This window comes from Electrophorus electricus, chromosome 11 (genome assembly GCF_013358815.1).
Source record: "Electrophorus electricus isolate fEleEle1 chromosome 11, fEleEle1.pri, whole genome shotgun sequence".
Lineage (NCBI taxonomy): Eukaryota > Metazoa > Chordata > Actinopteri > Gymnotiformes > Gymnotidae > Electrophorus > Electrophorus electricus.
The window spans coordinates 14,090,346-14,101,668 of NC_049545.1; the positions used below are offsets into that span (position 1 = coordinate 14,090,346).

At 37.5% G+C, this 11,323-nt stretch overlaps 1 protein-coding gene across 2 annotated transcripts; it reads right to left on the minus strand.

Annotated features, from left to right (window-relative positions):
* Window positions 1-8,089: 8,089 nt before the first annotated feature.
* On the minus strand, window positions 8,090-11,168 carry rnaset2 (ribonuclease T2). 2 transcript variants are annotated; one of them, XM_027022748.2, is made up of 10 exons: window positions 11,068-11,168; window positions 10,539-10,607; window positions 10,399-10,453; window positions 10,237-10,286; window positions 10,054-10,111; window positions 9,819-9,883; window positions 9,601-9,714; window positions 9,177-9,222; window positions 8,653-8,727; window positions 8,090-8,513 (listed from the first exon to the last, which is right to left on the minus strand). In XM_027022748.2, exons 2-10 carry the CDS (start codon window positions 10,601-10,603, stop codon window positions 8,304-8,306), a joined length of 738 nt encoding a protein of 245 aa, XP_026878549.2. In that variant the 5' UTR covers window positions 10,604-10,607; window positions 11,068-11,168; the 3' UTR covers window positions 8,090-8,303. The 2 variants fall into 2 exon arrangements, with proteins under 2 accessions (XP_026878549.2, XP_026878541.2); XM_027022740.2 differs by having other exon boundaries at window positions 10,894-11,165.
* Window positions 11,169-11,323: the final 155 nt, after the last annotated feature.

An 11,323-nucleotide genomic window follows, 5' to 3' on the forward strand; every position in this document is an offset into this window, starting at 1 on the left:
CTCTCTCCCAAATGTTCGGGTTGCTTAGCATCCAATCACGCCGCCCTTCTTCTGCCTGGTCGGCTGACGGTGGAAAACTCTAGACATCCGGATGGCTGATGAAAGTGAACAGATAGCACAGCTCACATTGGCCAAAAAATCAGAAAGCCTCGCCGATGTGTTTGATTGAAACTGTGTATTCTACAGAAGTGAATAATCGGAGTTCCTACGTAAATCAGTCTGTGATTTTATGTAGAAATTGTGTTGAATATTAATGCTAATAATAATTACTTCATATATATCATATATTTAAAATACATCTTAAAAATGATAATATTAAATCATTAAGTGCAAATGTTAAAACTGAGATTTTAGCTGTTCTACAATTTGCAACTGAAGATACCAAACAAATATAAATGGTAGAATTATAAACTCAGATCAAATAAATCATAGCCCATCTGCATCAGGTGCTTATCTTTTGGGACATACACTTGATGATAAAACTCACTCTGAAACATTTTCATTACTTTCATTCAGGCATTATGAACAAACTATGCAATTAAGAACTTCAAACCAATAAATGGCTTTGTGATGCTACTGAGGTATGTTGTTCTTGTGTGAGTTAATACTGCAGCTGCAGTATTTGGAACAAGTGGTATCCTTTTTGCTGACTATTTAGAAACTTCCATAAAAACAAACAAACAAACAAAAAAAACTATGAAAACTGGGATTTCTAATCCAGTCCAAATAATGTATCAAATCATTAATGACAGAGATGTATAACATCTGAATGTGCCTGCATATCATTTGAATAATGAAAATTATCACTGTAAATCTGAACTAATGGTAGCATATATTGAAAGAATTAGTTGCCCTAGCACAGAGCCAAGTGCTTCATCATAGAGAATATCATGCTATCCAGTTTTGCTCACCTAGATTAACAGCTAAATCAGTCACAAATCACATTAGTACAGTTCCAGAGAGATCTATACAGTATTATAGACAATTTAGAAGTATGTGATCAATGATGTCAAATGTAGAATTTACATCAAGAAACATTATTTTGTTTATCATTAATTGTGATATACTTCTTTCACTAATGCAAATACAAAACTTTGTTCTTATAAGAAACCTGACTCAGGTTTTTCATGGATGCTAATTTATCACAATATAAATATATATTTTTTCAGTTTTTAAACTTGTGTATTCCACAGAAACTTCATAGCAGTGCCTTCATAACAGTAACTGAGAAGCTTCATGCTGCCAGAGAAGCCAAATTTTCATCTGTCCTTATTCTTCTGGATCTTTCTAAAGACTTTAACAAACTAAACTACAATATCTGTCCATTCTCTCTGACTTTGGGATCATTGGCTCTACATGGAAAGGGTTCCCATTATATCTGGAGGGACAGTCCTCTCAGGCAACATTGGAGAGGATCCACATCTACTCCACATGTAAATTTTTCAATGGTGTCCCTCAGGACTCAGTCTTCTCTCTTTAAACTTGCTTTCTTGGTGATGTAATAATGATTTCTCCTACCACTGTTGCATGAATGACATTCAACTAATCCTTTCTTTCCCACATTTGGACACTCAGGTTTCCAGTCGTATCTCAGGATGCCTCGCTGACATTACTTCATGAATAACAGCTCACCACCTGAAGCGCAACCCCAGCAAGAGCTTCTGTATATCCCAGGAACTCCTTATCTTCACCGTGACTTTACTGTTCCTTTGAATGTAGCCTTGGTGTAACTTTGGATGACCAGTTCTCCTTCTCAACTCATGTTTCAAATATGACCCAGTCATGCAGGTTTCTCCTTTGCAAAGGATTCAACCCTTTCTCTTTCAGAAGGCTACCCAGGTGCTCAGTCGCTTGTCATCTTGATGATTGTAACTCACTACTTGATGGTTTTCTTCTACAGGCCATCAACCCCTACAATTGATCCAAAATGCAGCAACACAGCTGGTCTTCAATCTTCAGAAGTTCACACATGCTATGCTACTGTTGCATTCCATTCACTTGTTTCCAGTAGCTGCTCACATCAGATTTATAAATGTGATGTTTTCCTGCAAAGCCAAGGATGGCTCAGACCCTCCCTACATCACGACAATAGTAAAAGCCCACTCTGTGCCTCTAATATTTTAACCTTCAAGTATGGTTTGTCTTGAAATCCATCAAGTCTTATGGAAGACAAGCATCAGTTCTCTTTTGTGTCCTGGTTCCCAGATGGTGGCATGAACTTCCACTGACTGTCTGAATAGTAGAGTCCCTTGCTGTCTTCAGTCACAGACTGAAGACCCATCCATTTGCACTGTATTGAAATGACCACTGATCATGCACTTACTGAAATAGATTATTCTCTTGTAACATCCTGTACTACACTACTTTTTCTTTTTTCTTCCTCCCAGGTATCAGTTCTTATTGTTGTTTGGACTTGTAATTATTTCTAGGCATCAGCATGGACTCCTCTATCCAGTAGTATTGTAGTTCATTGATGTCTTATACTCTATCTATTGTACTGGATATGATGCACAGTATGAGTAGATGACAAAGCACTTTTGTAAGTGGCTCTGGATAAGAGTGTCTGCTAAATGTCAGAAATGTAAATGTAAAAATCAGTTTGATGCACAAAAGAGTTTGCACACAAGTCAAAACAATATTTTAATGGTTTGCACAAAATGCTTTAATTGTGTGTGGGACTCTTTGTCTCACACTCAGATTAAAAAGTGGAGGGAATGTACAACTTTTTACAGTACAATTTCTATATGCGGTACACTGGGTTTATTTGGAATTCTTGTGGAGAGTTCATGAGAATGACACAATGGTAGCAGAAGAATGGAGTCTAAGCTAGCTAAGAGCCAGGCAGAAGACATGTTCTGGGTGCTTTACTTTCTAAATAGAAATGCATGACCTCTTTGCAGGATAGATGCCATCAGACAAGTGGTGAGACATGTGACCTTACAGCCCTCTGATGTACTGCACAAGTTGTTTATTACCAGGAATTTTAGGTTGGCTTGCTGGCCAGTTGAGTCTTTTTCAAATCCTGAAGAAATTGTCTTAGATGACACTTTGAAGATAGTCACTTTGGATTCCTTTCATCAAGAGGGTTAAAACATGAAATTTAAGGATGATCCTTTACTGTTTCAAGTATCTTGAGGTTAATTTAAGATTTCTCATTGGGGATGGATGTAATTTTGTAAATTTGCTTGCTCAACATTGACATGCATGAAGAGTCTCAGAAGAACCATCTGTTCATCTGATAGAACCAAGTGTACCAGTTGTCCATCTGATACTAAGGTGACTGACACGATGTGTTAGAAACACTGATGCCAACTCTCTGATGACAAAATGTTGCCATAGTGCAGATGCTGGCTCATGACATTTCACCCAAATAGTTTTTTTTTCTGGTTTTAGGTATAGTTTAGAAAAATAATATTTAATGGAAATTTGATGACATTAAGTGACTGAGACTTAATGATGGAGTAACATGTCACCTCTTCCCCCTCAGAGTGACTCAGTTTTAGAAAGTGAATAGGAGTTATGATCATACAGAAGAGAACAGAATGTCTGATTTCTTACAACTTGGCTAGTGGTGATGGTACCAGTGCAGCTCCAGTTACAGAAATTAAAGCAGTTTGTGATCTGTTGGAAAGAATTATTAATAAGCATAGGTTTATTTTAAGTATGCATTGAACACTAAATTGTTCATTAAATAAAGAAAAAATATTAAATGAAGAAAAAGAAACTAAGAGAGTATCATCTAAGCCTCCAATAACACTGGTTAGAATGAAAGGTTATGAAGTTAAATATTAATGATTAATTTTCGTAGTAAAAACAAATATTTTATTACTTCATTTTCATGTTCATGTTACAATAGACAACACATGGTGATTAAAATATAGTATATGTTAGTACTTTGATTCTGATTATTATCATTGTAAGTATAAATACAGACAAAATTAATGGGGCCAACATTTGTTTAGGAAATGTAATTTTCAACCCTTTTGTGGCAGAGCCTACAAACTCAGCTGACAAAACTCAACTGTGAAACGAACAGGAATTACTTCACAATAGTTGCACAGTGTACTTAGGCAACCATTTGCAGTCCCTTAGGAAATATATTCCACCACCTGTATCTAGAGTGCAGACAACATGAAGCCAATTAGCAAAATGAAATTAGCCATAAGAAATCGGGTGACACTATAGGGAGGCAATGCACAGCAGTGCATTCTGTTGATGAATAATCACTGATGGAACATCTGCAGTCAGCTTCCTATGCACCCCAGCCTATCACACAGCACTGCAGGGAAGTGCAGGGAAGTGCCAATGCAGGTGTGCGTGGGTAATAGTGTGCATTCCCATGCAAGTGGTCCCATTACAGGTGTGTGTTTGATGGTGTGGATTCTCAAGAAAGTGGTCCCATTGCGTGTGTATGTGTGAGTGTGTGATAGTGTGGCTTCACAGGGCAGTGGTCCCATCGTAGATGTATGTGTCTGTAATGGGGTGTAAATCCTCCTGTGTAGTACAGCTGGAGAAAGTGCAGAGTGTCACATTTTAATCATGATATGAGGCTCAAGCATCAGCAGAGCCTCTTGAAATGAACCTCAGCATAGAAGGGTCACAACTACTGCAGCAAATGCAGAGGAAACAGCAAACGTGCAGTAATAATTGATGACAGCATCAAATACGTGGGCAGCTTCAATGTGAGGAAAGATTAGACAAACTGCATTAAGGTCTGCCTGGATATGTGGCAGTGCACAGCAAACTCATAATCATGGGTACACATATCCAAACAACCTAGATATTGCACACACCAAAAGATCACTATTTATCACTTTCGGAGAAGCCAGGACAGTAGAAATTCTCATTGACATTCCATCTCCCTGTTCACCTGCTGTTATCTCTTTGGCTGCTGCATATAATGCCAAAGTCAAAAGCAGTATTATTGCCATGTCTCGTGCTATTGTCAAATTGTAATTGCACATTGTCTTGTAAGGCATTCACAATTATTTGGCTGTGGGCGACTTTCTTCAAAAAGTCTGCAAAAAACACCAGTGCAATTGAGAAAGAAGGCCATTTGACATAGTGGCTTTACTGGGAGACAAATTATGTAGTGTCTGGCTTGGATCCCAAGATGCAGAGAATTTGTAGCACTTTTCTAGTTCACTAAAGGATTTGTAGGAAAATCTGCACAGCCTTTTCTCGGGTTTAATGGTATGGAATTCTCCTAGATTTTAGATCACAATGTAGAGAATTAGATTGTCTCTAGGTGTTTACAATTCAGTGCCAGGCCATAGCTTCATTCTGTCACCACCTTGTAAAAAGGAGGAGATTATATGACAATACACACACACGCAGACAGATACACAATCCTTTCTGACCTCTGTTAATAAACCAAGGAGCTCCCAGTTGGCTTCAGGTGTCCCATAGAGTGTATACAGACTATATTGTCTATGGTGAGTCCCCTCTTCTCCCCAGCAGGAATTATTCAGTCTCTCCATAACTGCAATCAAATACCCAAGAGGAGAAGGTTTCAGCAACAGCCAGGGGCAGAATTCACCTTGGCTGCTGTCAGCTCAGACGACTTTAACTACTGATGGCTACATCTAGCTACCTCTGCGGAATGAACAAAGGAAGGCCAGTGGCCAGGTTCAGTCACAGATCACAGAGCAGACACATCGTCTTATGATCTCTGAGCTCCCCAAGGTGCTCCAGTGTAAGAAGGTGCACTACAAACAAGCCTCTGTATGTAATCGTTATTGCATGAGCAAGTCATATCACTGAGAGTCATTACCGGTGACAAAAAGTGGTTTAAATCAACTCAAGCAAAATATGCTTTTATATGTGAGAATAATGATTTAGCCAAGGAGCACTAAACGTGATACAAGAAGATGGATGAATGTGTTTTGTGTATCACAAGAGTACACATCTCAGTATGATCTATGACATACCTTCTATATGAGATCTCATTTTGACACTGTGATCTGTTTTAACTGTCAGCTTACATAGAGCAGATCTCAGAACAGGTTGGACAGGGTCTCAAATATGCAAGTCTACAGCACACTAAGACTTTATGGAACTGACTGAATTAAATTAAACTCCTAGTTTTTCTCAAAGACTCTAAAGTACAGTACAGTAAAATAATTTCTAAAGTACAACCAGGAGCTCATTGATTAATGACATTAGTCATTCTTCATCAGGTACTGGTAATGCTAAATTATTAGCTGCATATTAAAAATATAGGAAACATTGCCACCTATACAAACAGTAACTGCATGTGCCCTGCAATGGATTGGTGCCCTCTTTGGGGTTGGTTGCCACCTTGCACTCTGTGCTGCCAGGATAGTCCCCCCAAGCCACATATTGGATTAAGCAGGTTTAGAAGATGAACTTGTGTTACAAATGAGCTGCAATCTTTGGATTGTACACCTATAAAATGCAGCTATGAGGTGTTCCTTATAAAGGAGCCTGGAAGTGAAGGTTTTGGGTGGGCATTTCTAAAAGGGGGTAGTGAATGTAATACTCATCTTCACTATTACGGCAATAAATATGATGTTTCAGTCAACTGAAACCATGATAAACCCACATGAAACATGTAAGTGTATTATGCTCCTGCAACTCATCTGGTGGAGCAAAGTGAGGTTCAGTTCACAAGAAGAACATAGTATCATACTAATATATAAGGAAGTTTCTCGGGATAAGAACATCTGCCAAATATTGTAAATGTATTTTGCTCCCATGCACTGTGAGTTGGTTGGAATGAAAGCCAAAGATGTCTCCAAGGATTAAAACTATATTTAGTCAAGCCAATGACTGTGGAGGGTACGGACTGTACTGTAAGTGATTGTCATCACCAGCGTGCTCTCAAATACAGTGTCTCCGAGGTGACTGTACAGCCCAAAATCCTGGGAACCTTTTTGAGTCTGGGAATATTCGGATCAGTTGGAAATCACTAGTACAAGTTACAGACACTGTTTAAATGGAAACCTGTCCATTTGGTGCCATTTTTTGACTCCTATACTGGGCAAATCCTGGTATCCTGTTGGTGATGTTACATATTAGTTTGGGAAAGAAGTGTCAGTCAGGATTACATGCAAGTCTGAGAGTTACAAGTTTAACATACAAGAACAAATAGTTCTTTAGTAATATTTAAATGAATTACTCACTGATAAATGTTTGGCTCAAAACTTTCTATACCTCATATATTGAGTTAATATTTAGGAAAACTTTGTACTTTGAAATAATACATTGAATTATTTAAGCTGGCATTGAAAACTATTGTCTTGACCAAACTGAACTGTCCCTACTTAATTACACGCTTGAATAAATAAATGCAGAAAGACTTTACACCAGACATTCTGAAATATTCAGAAATTGCATAGCTAATGGTATTCAATCATTTTATGCAAAGCATTAAATAAATAATCGACCAATGTTAACTGTACTCATTTTTTAAAATCACCCACCAAATTTCAATGCATTCTTTACTTCCAGAAAAAAAAACATATTTATCTTTCATTAGAAACGTTACTCCGAGAAATCTGAAATTAGAGGCACCAACAAGCAGAATCCTCCTTTTTGTGCACATATAATACATGTTTAAACCATTTCATTGTACTCATTTGAAAGTTCAGAGACTAACAGTGTTCTATAGATGAAATTAGGAATGATAATCTATGAGGTAGAATAGCCCTGCCTTTAGGGCTGACTCTGAGCTCCACAGACCAGGCTTATCTCACTGTATTTGTATTGTCTGTTCACTGCTGGAGCACTTGCACACATGGTAAGGAATGGAGCAGAGTTCATGGCAATGCTGTCCTTTCCAGAACAAAAGAAAAATGTATGACTCCCTTACATCGTTAGAATAAAAAAAATGTTTAACAAATTAAGAGGGCTTATATTTCAGTATAGTACTACAGGCCACATAATTCAGAAAATTTCATATGCTTTCACCAACTGGTTCCATGGTTTGAAATTCAGTAGGTTAACATTAAAATGCCCAAATTGCAATTACATTCATGTAACTTACATATTCATGTAAACAACATTCATATAACTTAATTCTCATTTACTTAACTTGCCAGGGAAAGAAAATACACCAAACTAGACATTTTCAAAAGGATATATCATTCTTTTTTCTATTCTTTATTTAAATTATGAGGTTACACACAGAGTTGTAGTTAAAATTTAAAAGATACATTATAAAAAAAACTTTCTCTTAAAATATGACTTAAAATAAGGTCTCAAACCTATATTGGAGAGTGCAAGTGCTGACCTCTAATGGAAAAGACGTGTATGCACAGAAGCACGGAAGTGTAAGTATCTTAACGAGCCTTCGTCCTCTCCAGTGTGTCAACTAAGGGATAGTATACTGGCACAGATGGATCACACACACTGTAGATTGAGCTGCTGTTGAGTGCAAGCCACAGAACTTCGTTGTCTCTGCTCCAAAGCTCCTCTGAAGTTTTCTCACAGTCAATGAGCTGAAACTGCCTGTCCATACAGATCTCAATCTGACCCAGAATCTGACCACCCTGATTAAAACACCACAAGACATTGGAGAAACTTGTTCATTTTTGCATGTTAGTCATCTGAGAATAAAAAATTACTTTTTAAGTATTACTCCTTGGGCATGCGCAAATGTATTCTGGACTGAGGTATTTGGGTTCCTACCTGTTCTTGGGAAATGCACTGAATCTTTGGCGTTACTTTATAAGCATCGCTGATGCTCATTTCCAGATCTGCCAGCTTCAAAAAAACGACACACAACATGGATAGGAATCACAGCCAGCAGCTTTAGCATTACAAAACAGGTTTTGAGCAACAGGCTTGGCACTGTATTGCCACCTGACTAAGGGGAACAATTGATGATTATACAAAAAAAAAAAAAGAAAAAAAAAAGAGAACAGCGAGCTGTCTATTTACCTCAAAAACAAGACAGACAGACAGACAGAAATACTTCTGTAAAGTATTCTTTGGTTCTGCTCTTAAGTTAAGAATGTCACCAATGGTCCAATGTCTACTTTTTGCATTAATCAACATACAAAAATCAAGTCATAAACAACCCACACAGCATATACAGTCAAAATTGAGCTGTAAATATTTATAATTTCTTCTTCATATTCATCTGCACAAGGATGTAGTTCTAGCCACATAATTAGAGGTGTTCTAATCTATGTTTTTCAGCAGTTTCTCACCTTGTAGGGGTTTTCAGAGGGAAGTATCTGACTCTTCTTCAGTACACTAAAGCCGGACAAAAATATTTTGATGACTTGGGAATCTACATGAGCCAAGCATAACAACCCATGACTTTGGTTCTGTTACAGCATGCAGTGGCTTGCGTGACTTAACTGAAGTCAGAAACTGCTGTAATAAGCATTTACACATTTTCCCCATTGACACTTCCTGATTTTTTGGCACATCCAGGCCTTTGCAGAACTGCTAATAAATGTTCTTTCATCAAGAATGTGCACATTACTGAAGTCTATGTCAGGAATAAATTATTCCTGTGTGAAGAATGACAAAATGAAATGGTGTGAAAGGTTTGCAGCGGTAAATGAAATCCTATGGCACATCTTGGGGCAAAAACAGAACAGGGATGTGCCATAAGTATTCCCTCACCCATCAAGGTCCAGTTTGTGGTAGAGCTCAAGTGCTTTGCTGAAATATTTGTGTTGACCGTTTAGAGCCTCTACTTCAGCAGCACATGTTCCGTGCTTCAACCATTCATGCTTCCTGGACAAACGAACAAAAAAACAAAACATTAATGTTTAGTAATAAAGTTGGGATATCAGGAAATGATGACTATTACACAAGATCAGTTTTATACAAAATCATACCAAAATGCTGTAGATGCAGGATTAAGAAGATCTGGCCAGTATGTTCTCATTTCTGGCATTAAGTCCTGTAAACCAGACAAAGGTGGGTATGCAAATGTGGCTACTATAAAGTAATTTTCCATGTTATTTGTAGATCTTTTTACAAAATAAAAAGTATAATAATATGTCTGCTTCATTATTACAATAATGTCCTAACTTTTACCCACCATCTCACAAAGCTCACATGCTTACACACCTTTATCAAACTTGCATTGAAATGCCAGGATGAGTTACATTCATTGCCATGGTTAGGCCTGTGTCACAAAGACATTTTTTATGCAGTGAACAGTTTGGAAAAGGGACAATGTACGCATAAAAAAAGGTCAAGCCACCACCACCAACAACAACAACAACAAAAAATCTAGGATTTGAAACCTACCAAAATCCATGTAGGGTCCAGTAACTAAAGTTGGCTTTGCAGTGTTCGATCTACCAATACAGAAGCATGTCTTTAGTTCCATGCACCTACTGACTAAAACATCTACTTGACAGAACAAATGTAACATTTCCAAGAACAAAAGTAAACATTCAAGTTTCTTACAGTGCAAAATGTCTCTGGCCAGTGGTGAGTCAAGATGACCTTAGTCCATTTATGCCTAAAAGAAGCAAAATCAACTGATATTAAACAAAAAGAGTCAATCCAAGCCTAATTTAAAATAAGCAAAAGTAACTTATCCCTACGGAGAAAACTTCAGTGTCGATGACAGGACGTAGCCAAGAAAAATGGAGATCATAAGGGTTTTCATTCTTCTACGAAAAAAGTCCACACACAGAGAGCGAGACAGTAATATAGGCTGTGTTTAATATTACAATAAACTAAGTCATAAAATAGAGACAAAAGGTAGGCATAGATAAACGGAAAGCTATCGCACATTTACTGTTTTGAAAATTCTGACTTTTTATAAACTACTTAGGTTAAGTAGTTTACAATGTAAAGACCATATCGAACTATTATCATATCGAGCAAGAACCAAGAATATGGTCAAAGTGGTTAGCGGAAGTCTTGATAATGGCCACAACAAGGCATGTTCCTTACCAGGTTCTCTCCGTAATACAGAGCTATGTAAAAACGGATAATAACGTCGAAATTTGTTGAGGGCGTTTTGTATAGTAAAAGAGTTCTTCAAGAGAGGGTCTCCGTTTTAAAAAACGCAATAGACAGAAAAACAAACGTTCTCGAACAAAAACTGCCGAGTAAAGAGTAACCTACCCAGCTTCTTCAATATGAAGTTAAACGCTCGTCGTAGCTATAATGTATAGATTAATATGCTGAACCTGTTTACATTGCATTCTTCGATCAGTGAGTTTGCGCGGTTGGTCACGTGACAGCAGCATAAGCCCTTTCAATGTCACGTGAATGTGGTTGCTGCAAACTTATTCAAGTGAGACTGCTGATTGTTCTGTAAAACGCTCATCCTTATTATTAAATATTAGCCAACTTATTATTAAATACTATCCTACTCATT

Coding starts and splice junctions, on each gene's coding strand:
- rnaset2 (XM_027022748.2), bottom strand. CDS start 10,603: ATGAAAACCCTTATGATCTCCATTTTTCTTGGCTACGTCCTGTCATCG. Junction 9,884..10,053: donor TCAATGCAAGTTTGATAAAG/GTGTGTAAGCAT, acceptor TCTGGTTTACAG/GACTTAATGCCAGAAATGAG. Junction 9,223..9,600: donor CACAAACTGGACCTTGATGG/GTGAGGGAATAC, acceptor GTCCGGCTTTAG/TGTACTGAAGAAGAGTCAGA.